At 41.6% G+C, this 20,390-nt stretch overlaps 2 protein-coding genes across 3 annotated transcripts in view; one reads left to right on the top strand and one right to left on the bottom strand.

Moving 5' to 3' along the window:
- The window catches only part of ERCC8 (ERCC excision repair 8, CSA ubiquitin ligase complex subunit), a 29,861-nt gene extending 29,186 nt beyond the window's left edge, over nt 1-675 (bottom strand). Inside the window, exon 1 of one of the 2 annotated variants that reach the window (XM_058823766.1) lies at nt 547-675. In XM_058823766.1, the coding sequence (XP_058679749.1) occupies nt 547-623 (77 nt within the window). In that variant the 5' untranslated portion in view covers nt 624-675. Of the gene's footprint in view, nt 1-189; nt 309-546 lie in introns of those variants that run through there. The other variant, XM_058823767.1, reaches the window with a different exon arrangement.
- Nucleotides 676-799: 124 nt separating this feature from the next.
- Nucleotides 800-20,390, top strand: part of NDUFAF2 (NADH:ubiquinone oxidoreductase complex assembly factor 2) — a 57,067-nt gene continuing 37,476 nt past the window's right edge. Inside the window, exon 1 of the mRNA XM_058823978.1 lies at nt 800-1,012. Coding sequence (XP_058679961.1) covers nt 886-1,012 — 127 coding nt within the window. The 5' untranslated portion in view covers nt 800-885. The remainder of the gene's footprint in view (nt 1,013-20,390) is intronic.

The following is a 20,390-nucleotide window of genomic DNA, read 5'->3' as shown; positions in this document are numbered from 1 at the left end:
CAAAGTAGATTCTCTGGTATTGAACAAATATCACATTATAACCTTTAGCAGGAATGTTAGCAAATCCGTCTATGCTGCCATCACTTCCCCCAAAAACTGCTAAGAAACCCCCTGCATCTGATTCTTCTTCAACCTGCCAAAAGGCCGGGTTTGGGAAAAGGAAGGACGAGCAGAGGAGGGCACAAACACCTGTTTGTTCCAAGCGGAGCACAGCCGCACGCAGTGAGAGCCCCTGGAGGAGCCGCGCCGACCGCAAGGGCGGTGACTCCGCGGTGCGGGGAGTGAGGCACAGCGCACAGCGCCGCGCACACTCCGCCCAGGGCTGAGCACCCCGTACACAAACACCATGCCTGCCGACCCACGGCTGCAGCTTCCCCGCCCCGGCCCCCGCGCACACGGGGGCTGCGGCAGCGCAGCGCAGCCCCTCACCCCGCCCCGGGCCGCCCCACTGCGAGCCGGGCCAAGCGAGGCTCCGCGGCAGGGCGGAGCAAGGAGCTGCCGCTCCGGGGCCTCCCCGCGCAGGGACACCCGCCCCGGCCCCGCTACCTCCGGGTGCGCTCGGCCCGGCGCAGCCGCGCGGGGTCGTCCAGCCCGGCCTGGCGAGCAGCCATGAGCCCCAACATGGCGGGAGCGCCGGGCCCGCTCTACGCCGCGCCGCCATCTTGTGGCGGGCGCGGCCGGGATTGGCTCGGGGCGGGCCGGCCCGCGCCAATGGCCAGCGGCGTTGCTGGCGCGCCCGGCGCCCATAGGCGGGTTCGGCCGCGCGGGGCGGGGTGGTGCTGCGCAGCGGCGGGCGCGAGGCGGCGGGGGCGGGACGCGGGCTCCGTGTCCCCGTGTACCGGTGTCCGCGGGCGGGTGCCGCGGCCTTCCCGTCGGGATCCCGGCATGAGCCGCGCCTTGCAGGCTCTCCGCGCTCTGCGGCTGAGGCTCGTGGGGCCTGCCAAGGAGCTGGTGGGCACCGACCAGTTTGGCAACAAGTACTACCGGGTGCCCAAGTACGAGAGCCGCGCAGGTACGCACCGGGGTGGCGGCGGCAGGTGGGCCCGGCGGGAGCCGTGCGCGGCGTCCCTGAGCGGCCCCTGACACGCCCACCGCTATCCGCAGCCGGCGGAGCGGCTGATAAAAAAAATTCTAGCGGCTGAACAGTAGTGGGAAGGAAAGTGCCGCGCTTCGGGAAACACGTGCGGGTTTCTGGTGCTCTAATGCCAGAAAAACTGTAAAGCCACTCACTGGACGGTTTCAGAGCGCGGCCTGTACTAGGTAGGTAGGCAGCAATTATTTGCTCTTCTTGGTAATTCAGAGCGCTTCTGCATAAGCTTTTAAAAGCTAGAAGCTAGAGTCCAGAGAAGGGCAATGGAGCTGGGGCAGGGTCTGGGGCACAAGTGCTGTGAGGAGCAGCTGAGGGAGCTGGGGGTGTTTGTCCTGGAGAAAAGGAGGCTCAGGGGGACCTTATCACTCTCTACAGCTGCCTGAAAGGAGATTGTGGCCGGGCGTTGGCCTGTCTTAGGCAACCCGTGACACAACCAGAAGAAATACCCTCAGGTTGCACCAGGGGAGGTTCAGGATCACGATAGGAAGAATTTCTCCATGGAAAGGGCTGTTAAATATTGAGACAGCCTACCCAGGGAAGAGTTGGTGTCACCGTCCCTGAAGCTCTTCACAAAACCACTGGACATGGCACATAGTACTATGGTTTAGTTTACCTGGTGATGTTTGATCTTAGGTTGCACATGATGATCTCAGATGTCTTTTCCAACCTAACTGGTTATTTAATTCCATTAAATTAATTCTTGCATGTACATTTATGCCACTGCTGTAGAAAATACTTTTCTAGATTTCTGCCCATGTTCCAAGAGTTTGGATGCCCTTATTCTGTATGTAAATAGAGAATAGGAGAGTTTGTATGGGACATAATACTGCTGTGATTTTGTGAAAATACTACTTATGAAAATTCTGATTTTTTTCTGTATATTTGTCACTTGTTCTGTATATTTGTCACTTGCTTTAGCTTGTTCTAAAAAAACCTTAATCATTCAGCAACAGCAGAATGACAGAACTCTGAAAGAAATAAGCATGCCTTCTGCTAATAAAGAAGAAATCAACGTGATTTTGGTTTTTAATGAAAGTGTTCAAATGTTGCTTTTTCTGTAGCACAGCATGTATCAAAGTATTGTGCTGCCACAAATTCCATTTCTGTGACCTCTTAATTTGGATACCTATTTTCTTCCTCCATTTCCAGTTGAAATGAGAGACTGTCATCCACTTTCCATACAAAATGGACTGCCTTGTGAATGTTCATTACTGTTTTAAGATATAGTGCTCCCTGACCTTTGTTGTTTGGAGTTACTTGGGTGTAGGAGATCGTATTTCCCCTCACACTGGTGACTTATTTCCACTGTAATTTATGCCTTTGCTTCTATGAATGGCCATCCTTGTGGTGCCAGTATAGAAAAGATATGAGATTTCATCTTTTCCAGATCAGGAGAGTATGCCAGTTCTCCCTCAGGCTTGTGGCTGAGCAGGAAAATCATTCTGATACTAGTTGATGTGATTACAGATGGTTGCAACCACTGCTGTGGGTGGTGGTAACCAACTGCCCCTCACAACATTTTTGAGCAGTGTCCTGTGCTCTACAAACAGGGTCACACCTGGAATTTGTGGGCTCTAATAACTTTGTGAAGAAGTTTAAGGATATGGATTGCAAAGGCAATAGAGATTGAGGAAGGTCTATAGAAAGTAGAATTAAAATATACACTAAAAATTTCTGACAGTTTGTTTTTAAAAGAAACTAGGAATTAAAAAGTGCTGAGAAAGCAATGCTCTCTTTTCAAGTGTTGGGCAGCATTATTTGTAGTACTTTAGGAAGATCTGCTGCATATATAATTCATAGCTCACCCAGTGTCCTAACCATATAGAGACAGTGCAGGATTGGAGCAACACTAGAAAGAAAACGGGTTGTAGATGAGACCAGTGAGCTGTTGTGGGCAGGTTTCACTGCAAGGTCACTGCAGTGTGTCTGCAGTGTGCTTTGTGGTCTGCCCTATGGATTTAGGGAGGACTGAGTAGGTCTATCACAGTGCCAGGCCTGATGTGCTTGATCTCTTTGTACTGTACTGGATTTTGATCCAATATATTGCAGAGTGTGCAAAACAGGCAGGTCTTGCTTTCTCTCTCTTCACTTAGACTGGGTAGGTCTATCAGGACAGGCTGGGCTTTGTTTCAGACCAACATCCCACCTTAAGCTGAAGGTGAGAGCAAATAGTGTAAGTAGTGTCTGTGTCACCTCCTGCTTTGATCAGAAGCCGCCTGACACCTTTCTTTTGGCGTGCCCTGGTCTTTGGCAGGGTTTTGGAACAGAAATAGGGGACAGTGTGATTAATGTTTTCTTTCTGTCTGTTGTGAATCGGGCTCTTCTACTTTGAGTTCAGGGTCCAAAACAGTTTTGGAACCTGAGTCCTTCTCTGTAGTAGGAGACAGTAGGAGCAGGTCAATGTATACAAGTGGTTGATTGTTGAAGTGAGGGGGAGACGACCATCCTTTAATGCATCGAACTCCAATTTATTGATTGATCAGTCACTTTAAATAACAGTGTTAATTAACTTCATGCATATTCCAAAATCCAGGTTTACAGTAGGCTAACAGAGAAAACTCTAACCACTCCTTTTGTTTTACAATACCGACAATTGTTTACACAAAACAAAACCAGTGTTCCCACTGTGATATGAACAGTTCCCAAAACTTCCACATCTGTTCCCAGGGTGCCATCTTTTCCCAGAGAGGGTGTTACACTTGTTATGGGAAGACTGTCTGAGAACCTTATTGTTTATAGAGTGATGCCTGAGAGAGTCTAATTGTTTATAGTAATCAGGCTGGGAACTGCTTTTGGAACTGCTTCGCAACTACCTTTTACTGTTCTCTCAACTGTATGCCTTCATGGCCTTTTTCTTTAAGCCATGCTTGAACTAAACTCCCAACAGTTGATATTGAGTTTCCTAAGTGCTTTCAGGAAATTAACTACTCTAATTTTGAATTCTCCCATATTCCTTTTGGCACTATAGTTACTTTTTTAGGATCTTTTCCCTCCTTATTGGCACTCAAATTTTTCTTAACTCTTTTTCTACTTCTATCCATTATTTTCTTCACTGAATCTAATGACTTCTTACTCTTACAGCCAACCAAATATGTCTTGCTGGAAATAGCTGATTCTATTTTTCATTGAAAATAATTTATAAAGACTATTAATAACCATTTTAGTTTAAAAATGCAGGAAGGGGCCCTAAATACTCAAGATCTGGTATATAATTTTTTCATCAAAAGGCTGAGCAGGTTATATTTGCACATTTTCAATATCTTCATTTGCACTCATGTATTGTAATGATTAAGAGTTAAAATGAGCACTGTAAAGTACCACCATATGCAAATTTTTATAGGAACAATAGGTTTTCATCAAGAAGTCAGTTTATTTCATAGATGATGTAAGAATGTTAAAAGTTCTCTTCATGGGAGCAGCAGACTCAGGTTTGTTTTGATTTGGACTCTCAGCTTACCAGAATTGCTGGAAAAGTAGGAAGCATTCTGTTTTCCATATGTTTTTATATGTTGCACAGCCTCTGCATTAGGGGCCATATGTGGCCTAAGCTTCTGATGCTATGAGCTAAAGTTTCTCAGTAGTCTTATCAAATAGCATTGAGAAATACATGTGGCATTACCAAGTTTCAGTGGTAAATTTTGTTGCTAATAATTGAGTGCAAGCACTGACTTCTGTGGGAAACATTTTCTTCGCGTGAAATAGCCACTCACATTTGCATAAGCCTGTATCTTGTGCAGTAAATTCTCAACAAACAAAAAATGTGTAATTAAAGAAGAACCTATATAAGGAAAAGTATTAAGTATTCAGTTGCATTATATATATATTTATATTTATATATATATAAATTGTCCTATATCTGATTGAATCCAGTCTTCAGTAGAAGTATGTACATTTTTTAATGAAAGTTAGGAAGACTTAAGGTTCTGTTGAGACTAAAGGAATCCTCCATGATAGTTGTAGTTGCTCTTTGTTTCTGGTTTTAGGTAGTGGCCTGTCACCTTCCTGTGCATCAGAAGTTTAGAGTAGAATTTCTACTTTATTTCAAAATCTTTTATAAAATGCAGCTTTTTATTGAAGGCTAGACTCACACATTCCTGTAATGCTTTGTGATGAATGGCAGAGAGTGGAAGAAGCAACAAATCTCCAAAGCATATCTTCAAAGGTAAAAGCGATGGTTTTCTTCTGAGTCTGAATGTTAGCTTCCTCGCTAACAGGAATGAAGTCTGAGGAAGAGACAGAAACTGGTTGTGATTGTATGAAGCATTTGTAAGCTGATTATTGAGAACTGCAGATAATTGTACATTGTATTACTGAACATAAAAAGTAGTTTCTCAAGTTAGCTTTTCAAATGTTGGTGGAAAGCAAATAAATTTTAGTTTTACATGTCCAATGTTAAAATACTAATGAAACACAGAATTTGAATATTCATTCATGAGTAGAAAAACAAATTTTAGATTATTTAATTATCTTGGTTATGGAAATAATTCTATGGAGAAAGTGAGAGTTAGTTTGTTTGGTTTTTTTTTTTCCATGTAGAGACTCTCACACCACAGCAATGCCTGTCAGTTACAGGTTTGTCCAGGTGGTGGCAAGATTGTTTTAAAAACAGAGCAGCAAGTACTGACAGCTGTATTGAGTATTCCTTTATGGAGAGATTTTAGAATACAGAAACAGAGTTCTAAAATAATTGTGTGTATGTATGTTTGTAAAGAAGTAAAACTTGCACTGCAGATTGCTAGTTTCTAGGGCAGTAATTCTGGAATGACAAAACGGCTTTTCAGTCTGGATGAGTTGTTATGTAGCAAAGCAATTACACTTTGGAGAGCTCATTGCAGATTATAAAAGCATTAATATTTGAAAACACCCATCTTTGTTTGTGGTGATATAGAATCATAAAGGTATGAAAAAGACTTTTAAAGAGGTACAGTAAAAGACTTTTATAACCTATATATATAATAATATATATTCTATATTATAATTATATATAATAATAGAATTATAATTATAATATAATTGTAATAATATATACATATTATATTATATTACATTATATTGTAATTATATTACATTATATTGTAATTATATTATATTATATTATATTATATTATATTATATTATATATATAATAACCTGTATTATAACCTATTTATAAACACCACCATATCAACTAAACCACAGCAGTAACTGCCATGTCCAGTGGTTTTGTGTAAAGTTTCAGGGATGTTGACACTACCTCTTCCCTGGGCAGGCCATTCCAATGTTTAACAGCTCTTTCCATGGAGAAATTTTTCCTGTTGTCCATCCTGAACATCCCCTCGTGCAACTTGGGGCTGTTTCCTCTAGTGGTGTCATTACACTAGCTACACCCTTCTGCCAGGCAGTTGTGGAGTGATAAGGTCCCCCCTGAGCCTCCTTTTCTCCAGGACAAACACCCCCAGCTCCCTCAGCTGCTCCTCACAGCACTTGTGCCCCAGAGCCTGCCCCAGCTCCATTGCCCTTCTCTGGGCTCTCTCCAGCCCCTCAGGGCCTTTCCTGCAGTGAGGGCCCAGCCCTGGACACAGCACTGGAGGTGTGGCCTCAGCAGGGCCCAGCACAGGGGGACAATCCCTGCCCTGGCCCTGCTGGCCACAGCATTGCTGATCCAGGCCAGGATGCCATTGGCCTTCTTGGCCCCCTGGGCACGGCCTGGCTCATGTCCAGCTGCTGTCACCAGCACCCCCAGCTCCTTTCCAGCCACTCTGCCCCAGCCTGTGGAGCTGCCTGGGGTTGTTGTGACCCAAGAACAGGGCCTGACACTGGGCTTGTTAAACCTAACACCATTGGCCTCAGCCATGATCTAGCCTGCCCAGATCCCTTGAAGAGATAATGCTCCCACTAACTTGGTGTCATTTGCTAACTCACTGACGGCATATTCAATCCCCTCATTGAGATCATCAGTAAGGAAATTGAACAGGGAAACAGTACAGAGCCCTGGGGAACTCCACTGGTGACCAGCCACCAGCTGGATTCACCACCATTCCCTGGGCTGAACTTCATTCACCACCACTCCCTGGGCTCAGCTATCCAGAAGTTTTAGAGAGATAAGTGCATCTGTCTGAGCGACAGTGCCAGCATTTTCAGAAGATTGCCATGAGACACCATGTTGAAGGCTTTAGTGAAGTCTGAGTGGGTGACACCAACAGCCTTTCTCTCATCCACTAAGCATCTCACCTGGTCATAAAAGGAGATCAGGCTGGTCGAGCAAGATCTGCCTTTCCTAAACTCATGCTAGCTGGACCTGATCCCCTTGTTTTCCTGGATGTGCCACATGAGAGCACTCATGATAATCTGTTCCGTATGTTTTTCTTCTAGTTGCCAGAAGCAAACTGGCAAGGGCCATGGTATTAATCTCTCTGACTTGAAAAACAAGGAATAGCAATAAGTAGTCATGTGGACAGGTAATAACTTGCATATTATCTGGCCATTGCTACAGCCAGGTTTGATCTTCAGCGTGTATATTGGTATTAAACTGAGATGCTGATCTTTTTGAATTCTGCATGCTGCTCTTAACATTCATATGCTGTACATTTGTAATTTAATTATTGTGCATTTAGCTTGAAAAGCTGTTTTGATTCTTTCAGTACAGGTGTATGAAGAGGTATTTGAGAGGGTATCTTTTTTTTTAGGTTTCTTCAGTTGCCAAAAAATCAGATAGTTAAAAAAAATTTTTAAATTTCCGTGTATTAGTAACTCTCTTCTATGGTGTATAGAGAGAAAAAGATAGTGTAGTGCTATAAACGCAGATGTTTTCAATAGGTAGAAAAATCTTAACAATATATTAATCATGGTGATTTGGACAACCAACACATGTAGAGCTGAGAGTAATAGGGCTGTGTGTGTTGCAAACAGGATTATTAGATCAATCAGGACCGTTGGTAAATCATCATGCCTGCTTTGTGACTAAATTCCATGCCTTTAGTTTCATTATTCTGAAATACAAGGAGAATTCAACTTACTTTTCTGGTTCTAAAGGAGGAAAACAATCCATCATTAATATGCATAAAAAGAACAAATCACCTATGTTTAAAGTTTTAGGATTTGAAATCACATTGGGAAATGGAAGAACAGATTTTACAGAAAAGAGTGTAAGTAGTCAGTAGCAGGTACAGGGAACTTTTTTCCTATTATGTGTGTATATAATTAATTTCAGCACATTATATAAATGAATTTGGGTAAACAAAAGATTTTAAGTACTGTATACATGCTTTGTTACTTCTGATTTGGATGTGAAAATTTGCAGTGTCCATTTTTGCTGGTACCTAATTTGGTGTATCCTTTTTTTGGAATTGTTTGTTACTGTTAAATAAGAGTGCAAACAAAATTAGGCATTTAAATGAAAGTGCTGGGGCTACCCACCAGTGGTGTCATTTTAAAAAAGATAAAATGACAAAGAGCTTAACAAAAGATTGCAGTTGAGAAAACATGAGATTAAAAATAGCTAAGTAATGTTGGCATACTACCCTATGGGCCTCTGTTACCTTTTAAGGTTCTCCTGAAGAATAGAGAAGGTGGTAAAGAATTAGGTGCAATAAGTTTATTGGGCTTTTTTATAAATCTTTAAAATAACAAAGTTTCTGTCACCAGGGGCTTTAGAGTTTTAACATCAGGTTTGCTGATACAAGAACTGCTTTGCTTTGAGGAAAAGGTAGAGTCAGTTTCCTACTCAGGCTCTGGGCACAGAGGTTCAGAAGGGAAGAATATTGAGAAAGGAATGTGACAGGTTGAGGGAGTGGAAGTGATGAGATAAAGAGGTGAGATCTTAAATTCTAAATGTCTTTTGTTTATAGCCATCTGTGTACGAAAACCATGTTATTTCATCCTTCTTGAAGTGAAGGAGTGATTTGACTTGCCTCTTTACACTGGATGAACTGGAGATGCCATCAGCAGGAATTGCAGTCAGTATGAAATTTTTAGAAGAGTTCAAAGAAAGGGTGGATTCTGGCAGACTTCTGCAGGCACTGGTCAGTGCTGTAGGAATTGAAAATGTCACTAGCTTGGAATGATTAAGCACATGTACTGATTGATATTTTGTCTGTTAGAGGGATATCAAACTCCAGGATGAAGAAAAGTTAGTGCAGCCAGCTACAAACAGAAAGATGGAATGGAAAGATACATGGCAATATGTAGCAGGAGGTCCATTGAACAAAACATCCAACTACAGATGTTACTGAACAAGTGATATTTCTTCAAGTAGAAGTTTGTGTAGCAGTGGGAAAGATGCTGGAAAATTCTTTTAACTCTCACACAGTAGTGAATGACCTGTCGTTAATGCTTAATTTTGTACCAGACAGTGCTTAGTACAAATACCAGAGGTCAGTGTGGCCTTGTGCTAACTCCCTGTTGTGACTAATAAGTCTTGTGACACCTAATGCTTCATTGTTAATTTATACTAGTGATTATCATGTACTAGTTGATGTCTTAGTTTTGTGAACACAGATAGAGTGCTGGAGTAAAGAATAATAAAGAGAAGGGCATCATGACCTGACCACATATTTGAGATACTCTCAAGGAAAGAAGATTCATCAGAAGATCTGGGACCATAAAAGTGAATTTTGAGGAATGAGATATTCCCAAATAACCACAAGAAGACCCTCAAAAGATTCATATCTGAATAAGTTTGGGCTACAGGGAAATCTCTGTTTTCACACCTAGAACACCTTCTTATCTTCGTTCTTCACTTTACTTTGGTGTCTGCAGAGTCTTACCTCTCACATATTCTCATTCTTCTCTGGTTGCAATTTCATCTGCGCAGTAACTATTTTATCGATGGTATCAGGGAGCAGAATGAAGATGTTATCTAGGAGAGGCAGTCAGAGAACTGCTGAGCCCCTTGGATGTTCCTAAATCCATGGGCCCAAATGGAATCCATCCCAGGTGATGAGGGGGCTGGCAGATGAGCTTGCAAAGCTGCTCTCCATCATTTACCAGCAGTTCTGGCTCACTGGTGAGGTTCCAGAGGACTGGAAGCTGGCCAATGTGACAACCATTCATAAAAAGGGTAAATGAGGAAGGAGGATCCTGGTAATTATAGGCCAGCTAGCCTGACCTCAGTACCAGGGAAGGTTATGGAGCAGTTGATACCGAGTGCCAGCACACAGCACTCACAGGATGGCCAGGGTGTCAGACCCAGCCAGCACAGGTTTAGAGGGCCAGGTCGTGTTTGACCAACCTGAACTCCTTTTATGACCAAGTGACCTGCCTGGTGGATGTGGGAAAGGCTGTGGATGTTGTGTACCTGGACTTCAGCAAGGCCTTGGCACTGTCTCCCACAGCACACTCCTGGAAAAGCTGGCAGCCCACGGCTTGGACAGGAGCACTCTGTGCTGGGTTAGGAACTGGCTGGATGGCCGGGCCCAGAGGGTGCTGGTGAATGGTGCTGCATCCAGCTGGTGGCTGCTCACCAGGGGTGTCCCTCAGGGGTCTGTGCTGGGGCCAGGGCTGTTCAGTGTCTTTATTGATGACATGGATGAGGGGATTGAGGCTTTCAGTAGTGAATTTGCAGATGACACTGAGCTGGGATCATGTGTTGTTCTGTTGGAAGGTGGGAGGGCTCTGCAGAGAGACCTGGAATGACTGAATGGATGGGCACAGTCCAACAGGATGAAGATTAACAAGTCCAGTTGTCAAGTCCTGCATTTTGGCCACAGTAACCGCCAGTAATGTTACAGGCTGGGGATGGTGTGGCTGGACAGTGCCCAGGCAGAAAGGGACCTGGGGGTGCTGGTGACAGCGGCTGAACACGAGCCAGCAGTGTGCCCTGGTGGCCATACAGGCCAGTGGCATCCTGGCCTGTGCCAGGAACAGTGTGGCCAGCAGGAGCAGGGAGGTCACCCTTCCCTGTACTTGGCACTGGTGAGGCAGCACCTTGAGTGCTGTGTCCAGCTCTGGGCCCTCAGTTTGGGAAGGACCTTGAGACACCCGAGCAGGTCCAGAGGAGGCAACGAGGCTGGAGAGGGGCTTGGAACACAAACCCTGTGAGGAACGACTGAGGGAGCTGGGGGTGTTTAGCCTGGAGAAAAGGAGACTCAGGGGTGACCTTAACACTCTCCACAAGTTCCTGAAAGGTGGTTGCAGTCAGGTGCGGGTTGGTCTCTTTCTCCAGGCAGCAGCTGACAGAACCAGAGGACACAGTCTCAAGCCACAGTAAGCGAAATATAAGTTGGATATTAGGAAAAAGTTTTTCATGGAAAGGGTGATAAAGTACTGGAATGGTCTGCCTGGGGAGATGGTGGAGTCACCATCCCTGGATGTGTTTAAAAAAAGATTGGATGTGACATTTAGTGCTGTGGTTTAGCTGAGATGTCAGGGCATGGGTTGGACTTGATGATCTTGAAGGTCTCTTCCAACCTAGTCGTTCTGTGAATTCTGTGAAGTGTATTATACCAGAGGTGCCACCAGGGCTGCTGATGGGCATGGCCTTGTCTGGTGGTGGGTCTGTGCTGGAGCTGTCTGGCCTTGCCTCTGTCAGACATGGGGGAGTTTCTCACAGCTTGTCAGGGAAGAGGCATCCCCTCCACTAACAGAATCTGGCCACGCAAACCCTATTTATTTATTTGTTTGTTTGTTTTTTGTTTGTTTGTTTATTTACCAGTGACTCATTATGGCAAAGAGTACTCAAGATACACAATGTAATGAAGAAATTCAGATAAACAAATTGAGGTCTTTGATATCATGTTTTGCTCTCTGGATTATAATGTGCTACCCAAAGACTGATAGCAGTCAAGGTGAAGGTTCTGCCTGAATCAGGGGGAGGAATTAATCCAGGAGTATAGTTCATATCTGATTTGTATAAAGGTTGGTCATGGAGGTTGGTAAGTAAATTTATTGCTGCATATTTAAACTTAAATCAGCTGAATATTGATACTGTTTCTCAGAACGTACAGTGCATAAGAGAGGAATTAGAAGTCGTGTCTTAATTCAGCATCTTCAGTACAATAAATTGATACTCGAAGGAGGCTGCTGGCTGTTTCTGCTCTTTCACCTGTAAAACTGATTAGGAATTGAGGAAGGCGGAAATAAAGTTCCCAGACACTCAGAATGTCAAGATCTGTGTTTTCCAGACTGGTGGCTGTTATCTGGAGCAGATGCATCCAGATAACAGAGTACTAAAAGAACACTTGCTCCCATGAACAGACATCAGGAATGATTTAATTTCTAAAGAAGAACGGTTACTAACAGTAGCAGTTATGTGGGGTGGGGAGGACATAACACCTCCAAAACCTTAGGCAATTAAAGATAGTAGGTGTTGTCTACTTGATGGTCCTGCACTCTCACTCCAAATGGTGCTGGCTGCTACTTTTTCAGACAAGCCCAAGGCCAACCAGGCACAGCAAGTTCAGTGTTAAATTGACTTTTTTGTATCTAGCAGCATTCCTTCTTCTGCTTTCAACAAGCCTTCATTTTGTGTTTGAAAGAAACTAAAAAACAGATAAGCCTCCTTCATGCACTAGAGCTTCATTGCTGTGTGAGAATTGTGAAAGGTTCAGGCTGAGCAAGAGTACCAGGAGACTGCAAAGAAAAACAACCCATTTAAATATGCCTGAAAACTGCTAGAGTTGATGATTAGCCATCAGACCTTATATTCTTGTGCTTTAGAGGTGGTGGCTTTTCCCTCTATGTTAGCTACAGTGCTGGTTAGTGTAGTCATCACAGTATTGAAACAACTAAACCTTCAGATGGACTGGTCCTCCAAAAATGTTAAAAAAAGTTTGGTATGGTGCCAACAGCTTCTAATTGTGGAATTATGAATGTTTCAAATATAGTGACACAACTTTCATAAGCAGTTATCATGCATCTTTTCCTATTCTTAGTCAATTAGGAAATGTTTGTTAATATATGATGGCTTGATTTTGGTCAGAAGCATCTTTATGTTATATCTTTTACTACTTAAGGTTTTTAAAATGCAGATTTTGAATGGTTTTCCATAAGAAATGAGACAAAGCTTATTCTTTTGAAGTCAATGACAGAATTTCTTTTATCTTCCAGAATTCCACTTTTTGCCATTTTTGCAAAATATATATTGAGAGAGTTCTGTATGTAAATGGCTCATTTAATGCATAGTGTGTTCTGGTGTTTAAACTGTAAATACTTGGTCTAGGCAAAATGATAGGAACACTGAACTCTAAAATTGCCCAAAAAATTAAACTTCTAATTTACTAATTAAACTTCAATTTTCTGCAAAACTACTTGGCTATAGTAAAATTACTATCCGTATTTATTTGTTTGATACAGTAAATCTCTGATCTGAGAGTTAGTAGAGTCTAGTATTTTTGACAAAAAACAGTGGTCCTGTTCCTTCCTCTGGCTGCTCATGTCTGCTTTGTAATACTCATTACAAATGTTTGTACAGCCTTGTGCTAAGTCTATTGACTATCTAACCTAGTGTGCTGATTTTTTTTCAGCAAGAGGAGTTACTTTATCTGGTTCATGGCACAAGCTGTGTAAAAAGCTAAAAAGAATCCAGAAATGAGATCAGTCCCAGTTGGCTACTTTCTGTGGCTCCTCTAGTTTGAAATGCTAGTTGAACTACTAATCCAGGTAATTCTAGTAATTCTAAAGAGTCAAAGGCTGCATTTTTACCTATCTGTGGAGATTTGCAAATACTGGTATTGTTTTTCTTAGTTCCCATTTGTAATAGCAATAGAATTTTTCAACTGTTGTCTTGTACAAAACAAAAATCTAAATTAAACCTATGTAATGATTATAAAATAATCAAAAGAGTAGTTTTAGAAATAAATTGTGATTATCATCTGTTTGGGATTTCTTTTTACTACTCAGTGTAATAACTGTAACTTTGTAAGAGTTTCTTCAGATCAAAAAGGAGACATTTTTCTATGCTATTAAAATGCTCTTGATATTTCTATCTGGATATTTTCTAATTTCAAGGAAAAAATTTGCTTAGTCTATCCCTGATTTAAGAACCAAGAATCAGTATCCATAGGCATTGACATTGGTTCAGCGTAATGTACCAAAACTTCCCAAGTTATTCTTGAAATGATTAAATGGGAGATGACAGGTGGTTTATGAAATAATCTGGTTTTGTGACATTTTCATCATATCAGATTGAAAAAACATGCTGCGTAAGCAATTTCTGAGCCAGAGCTGGAAAATGGGCTGCTCTGGATTTGTGTCTGACCCAGATATGTAATAGCGTGGGAAAAAGTCCAAAGAACTGGAGCCAGAGTCTGTTGTGAACCTGAAGGTGAAATGAGGTTGACTCTGTTGATTAACATGAGTTTGTCATTGATGAAAGGGAGCGATCTCATTCATCCTTTATCTTCTTTTCTTCAAGCTGAAAGTAGCATTCATGAGAACTGTTGCTGAGCTAGTTTAATTCAGTTGAAAAAGTTGAGCTTGTGGTTCTCTGAGTTAAGAAAATGGGACAAAGAAAGAGGGTGGAACCTTTGAGCTAAAGTGGGGTGGGAGACTGGTGACTCTGGGTGGAGGAACCTAGAAGACTGCCAGGGGAACACATGCCTTCTTACGTAGCTTGCTCCATAGTGTTTCTATTGGATTACTGATGAGATTTTGATTTTTTGTTTTGTCTTAGATTAAATCAAATCTCTTGTATGAGAAATAAGGTAATTTTTGCTGAAATAGGAAGGTTACTGTGATTTGTTGCTATGATCAGAAGGTTTTGGCAGGTATATTAAACTGTTTTTCAGTTTTGGAAGAAGCAGTTTAACCCTGTTATAAGAGAAGAAATAAAATTGAGTATTTTAACAAGCTTTATAGAAACTTTTTGCCAATGGAATGTCTACTAAAAGATTTGTATGGTCTGAGCAGATCCTGTATAATAGTAAGGTAATGCTTCTGAGGAGATCCTTGTCCATTCCACACCAGGACTTTCCTCTGAGAGTAGGGAGGAGTTAGGAAGGCACAGTCTCCTGCAGGGCATGTTAGATTTTAGACTTTTGCAAAAGGCATGGTATTTCCAAATGTGACTAACTCTATCCTCTGAAACAGACTATAGGTATTCTCAAAGAGGTGTAATTAATTAGTTTCTGGAGTGTTGCTGGGCTTGCAAGGGTTCCTCAGGGGTGAAGAGAGAGGCGAGAATCTTGACCTCATGTTCAGAAGGCTGATTTATTAGTTTATGCTATATATTACATTATTACGGTGCTAATAGAAAATAGAGAGAAAAGTCTCAGAAGCTTGCTAACCTAAGAATAGAAAAGGAATGAATAAACAAAGGAGCTCTCTCTGATTCTGTCCCAGAGGGAGCTCAGTCTTTGATTGGCGCTTAACTGTACACATGCAACATGGGCCAATCACAGATGCACCTGTTGCATTCCACAGCAGCAGATAACCATTGTTTGCATTCTTTTTCTGGGGCCTCAGCTTCCCAGAAGGAAAAATCCTAAAGAAAGGATTTTTATGAAAAGATGTCGATGACACTGGAGTAATTAATCAGTTAACTGATTTCTGCTGCACTGTTGCTTCTGTGCAACAAAACAGTTCAGTACAGTCCATAAACGTGATTCTTCCATGTCCTTTGGTTGTTCACATCTTCTCCTCAGTAAAAGAAAGTTGGCTGATCCAAATCAGAGTTAGAGGCCTTGAAAGCTTAACTATACCAGCCTACCAAAACAGTTTCAATGTACCAGAAAACCAGCAAAAAACATGCTTTTTCTATAAGTCACAAGTTAGTTGTTCGATTTGCTTTAATAATATTGAAGCAGCTGGTGAGCAGACTGTTGAAGTAAAGAAATAGGTGTGTGGCACCCAAGCACCTTGCAGCCATTTACAGTTGTGTCTAAAAAGGAAAGAGGGCTTCAACTAGTTACACATTCTAACCTGCCTCCTGAGTGACAGCTTGCCACTGTCTCTTACTCTCTGTTTTTTTACAAATTATGACTGTATCTCTGAACTTGTATCTTTAGCATGAGGGGTAGTCATCAAACTACCTTGTAGAAATACATTTGTAAGTTATTGAAGTACATAAGACATCAGGTCTTGTAGTGTGATTTACTATCTCACAACTCAAAAAAGACTGTGTTGAATTTTACCACTGGATTGATTAGGGTATAAGTATTGTTTAGTTGGCCATGAGAGGGAGTCACCTTATCACAACCAGTGTGGTTCTGGGGGAGTGAGAGTAGGGGCAAACACTCATCTTGTTCTACCCAAGGGAAAACGGAGATCTCTCACATTCTATTCTGCTGGCTGTCCAATCTAAAAGATGATCTAAGTTTTCATGGGGGATGGAGGAGGGTGCTAGTGCTATGAAAATCTTACTGGTATTGTTCCTGGACTTTACCATGAAGAACTGTAGGAAAGTAGAGGTGCACTTTCTTTAGTTTCCCACCTTGCCACTCTTTTGGATAAGAAGAAAGAATGATGTGATGGGTGAAGATGGAAACTGGCTTTCAAGCATTTGTTATTAGCCATTCCTTGCTAAAATTTATGAATCTGTTGTGCTGGAAAAACTGTTATGTTGAATGCTTTTTGTGCTTTGAAAGGTTTCCAAAGACTTCTGCATCTTGAAAAAGTTCATTTGAATTGTCCTCAAAGGTCTGAAACAGCGAGAAGTTTAGATATAAACTTAGTTTCAGATTGTTAACCAGCATCCATATACTTACCATGCAAACTGAATGCATTCAGTAATCTGGTTTGTGGTGCATGTTTACAGAATGGCTGGTACTCATTAAAATGGGTTGTAATGGACATGCCAGTACAAAGTTACATTACCTCGTTAATCAAAACAAAGGAACTGGGGATTAAAATACATCAACTTGCAGACTCTGACCCTCTTTTTAGCTGAAAGGGACTGTGTTCCTTCTCAAGTGTTCTTGAATCCCTATAGCTGTATTATCCTGATGTAGAGCACATGACAGAAATCATTCTCTAGTACCAAGGTGTGGCATAAGAAGAGGGAGGACTACAACTACCTAAATGTAAATGGGCAATTAAGTGGAAATAAACCACATGAGCTAGAAGAGAAGAAATTGATAATCTGTTATAGTAGCACAGTGGAAACCAAAGACAGACTCGGTGTGATGCTGTGTCTTGTTCAAATGTGTAAAGTGCAAATGTGGATCTTCTTTATAGATGGGTGAGGGAAGCAAATAAATTTTACCTGCTGTTCTGTAAAATTGGTTTTGGTTTTTTTCTTCTGTTGGCAAACATGTCCTGACATCAGGTCTGACTTCAGCATCTAGCTTTTTGGCTCTTCAGGTGTAATAGATATATTAGATAAAATAGGCACTACTTAATGAAAAAATCACTGATGCTAGATCATGTGTTCTGCATGTTATCAAGCGTGAATTTATAGTGGCTTGTGGTTTAACCCCAGCCAGGCACCAAGTCCCATGCAGCACTTGCTTCCTCCCCCACCAGCAGGATCAGGGCTAAGAGTTGAAAGGGTAAAAGCTGGAAAACTTGAGGGATGAGATGAAGACTGTTCAATAGGGAAAGTGAAAGCCATATGTAGAAGAAAATCAGCTATCTCAGGATAGCAGTGTAATGGGTGCTGAGGAAGATAAGTGCTGTCACTCCAAATGTCATCCCCCCCAACTCCTTTTTGCCCTTGCTTTGTATACTGAGTGTGATGTCACCTTGTCTGGAATGTCCCTTTGCTCAGCTGGGTCACCTGTCCTGGCTGTGTCTCCTCCCAGCCTCCCAGACACCCCCAGTCCCCTCCCAGACCACCACGGCAGCAGGAGAAGCAGAAAAGGCCTTGGCTCTGTGTGAGCTCTGCTCAGCAATAACAAAAACATCCCTGTATTGTCAACCCTGTATTCAGCACAAATCTGAAACACAGCCCCATGCCAGCCACTGGGAAGAAAATTGTCTTTACTCCAGCCAAAACCAGCACAAGTCTACTAAGTGGATTATAGGCATCTTGACTCATACACTGACATTGCTTAATGTAATGCAATAGCAGTGATGATTCCTTGTCATTTTTCTATCAGCCTCCCTTACTATCTTTCTCCCTTCAGGTGGTGTAAAATCAAACAAAAAAGTAAGTTAGGAAATCTCAAATATTTAACTTCCTCCTTACTGCAAATTCATTACCCATAGATACCTGTTTTCTATCTTCTATATTCTACCAAACAGAAAAAAACCCCCCAAAAGCCTTGAAAAAAAGCACCTTCTTCTGGAACTAGAATAAAAAGAATTAAATTAGAAGAAAATGAAGTTCAGTTGCTGTTGGTGAAATGTATTTGTTTATGTACAGTTATTTCAAATTTTTGATCTTATAGTAGGAAAAGATCTGCTGTAAAACTACTTCAAAATTTTCTGTGCTGCTGAGAAAACAAGAGCCATATCTACTTTTCTTTTATCATCCTGTATATTGCGGCACTATTTTTTCCATCTGGGTTGTTTAAATTTATTTTCAGATTTTTATTATGCATGTGAGCCACAGCAATGTCTTGCATCTCTAGTACCTGTTTGAGATGGAAGGATAGCCTTTATTCAAGGTATTTAACGTTTATGCCTAAGAGATACTGTAGGTAAATATGGATAGTAATAGCTATCCTTAGCAAAACTACAACCCACTTATGGCAGAAATTTTATACTTCACGTCAAATAGAAGGTAAAAGAAAACTTTAAAATTACTTTGTGGATATTCATGGAGTTCTTACATTTAGTGGATAGAAACAGAAAATAAATTTTGCTTGATTGACACAGACCCATGTGTGACTGAAGTCCGCGTGTCTCAGGCTATAGAAAGAGGAGAAAGGTACAAAGGAGACTCCTCCTTGCAAAGGAGTCTGAAAACAAAGTACTCTGTAGTCGAAGTGAAAAATAGAAACCTTGTAGAGGATCTAAAGACACAAGTGAGTTCCCACAGTCCCTGACTAGATAACCAATCTTTGCAGCAGTGTTACAAATTCATGAGTAGAGTGGGATGCATATGGCTTGACATGGGAAAATTATCTTGTTATAGTTGTGTCTGAATGGCAGATTTAGCAGTATGGAAAATCAAGAAGATCACACAGAAAATACCCTATGCAGAAAGAACCTATACATTAGAGAGAATTCCTGAGTACCAGAAAGGAAGGAGGAGAATGATCGCATTCATTGTGAATATGTGGAAAGGGAGGATAATAAGATCTGGTTTAGACATGCAGTTTTTTACAGGGAAGTTATACGTGTATTTGGAGAAGCCAGTGAGAGAGAGGAGACAGAAGGAGGCAGGACTAAACTCTTAGTAGAGAAGAATTTGTTTCTGTGTATAAGATGGGTGAACATTGATAGGAATTTCAGCAGAAATGTGGAGGGTGCTTAGCAGTAATTTGAATCAGAAAGAAATGGTAAAAGTGATTTGATTTATGTTGTGGTATCTGTACAACAAATACTTGTCTGAAGGGTGTTTGTGTTGCAAAGGTTGCAGTGTCTCCAGAGGTGAAACACAGGAAGGCAAGCAGGGATGTAGGAAGGCAGTGCCATGAGGCACTTCACTTGCCCTGTAATACTGCAGGGTAATTGTTAGTCATGTATTTCTGAGAGTAGCTATTAGAACAATTGCTGTAAATGCAGTAGTACACTGGAGCTTTTCTAGCTCATCTTGGTAATGAAACAGAAGAAGTGGGAAACCAATGAAGTAGCATAGAAACGGTGTGGTGCTGGTTTTTTTGGTGTTTTTTTTTTGTTTTTTTTTGGTTTTTTTTGAAAGCAGTATTGTTGACAGACTTTATGGAGGAAATGTCGTGAAAGGCCAAGTAAGTAAGCATTGACAATAAGGTGAGAGGCAGAAAAGGGTTGGATCAAATCAGAATTTTTCCTCATAATGAATATAGGTTAAAAACATGGAATTAAAAGGACTGTAAAGTTTTAAAAACATTCTTTGGTTGGGAGCTTTATTAATGTTGGATGGTGATTGATATTTGTTATTTGGTCCATTTATAACTGATTTTGAAAGTAAAACAGAGGGGGAAGGTGAGCAGAAATGTATCAGCATTTGAGAGTTAGAGGAGTATCATGCTGCATTGTTTTGTTCTTTTTTTTTGCTCTGCTGTCTTGTTTGACACTAAAGGTGAACCCTCCAGAATGAGTTGCCTCCATTTATAAGTTCAACCAGTCCTTCCCTTTCCAATCCAATTGGTTCAACCAATTCCACCAATAAGAAAAAATATGAATACATACAAATGAAAAAGTTACTAACAAGCAGAGCAGCAACAGTGAAGAAATAACATCAAAGAACTACCAGATAAAAAATTGCTAAATCTTACAGACTCCTCCTAAACAGAGACACAAAATACCATTTATTGATGACAACTACCAGTACGAAATGTGGGTGTTTCCCCTCAAATTA

The sequence above is a fragment of the Ammospiza caudacuta genome, chromosome Z (assembly GCF_027887145.1).
Source record: "Ammospiza caudacuta isolate bAmmCau1 chromosome Z, bAmmCau1.pri, whole genome shotgun sequence".
Classification (NCBI taxonomy): domain Eukaryota; kingdom Metazoa; phylum Chordata; class Aves; order Passeriformes; family Passerellidae; genus Ammospiza; species Ammospiza caudacuta.
The sequence above is the reverse complement of the archived record's forward strand: the minus strand, read 5'-3'. Positions and strand labels throughout refer to the sequence as shown.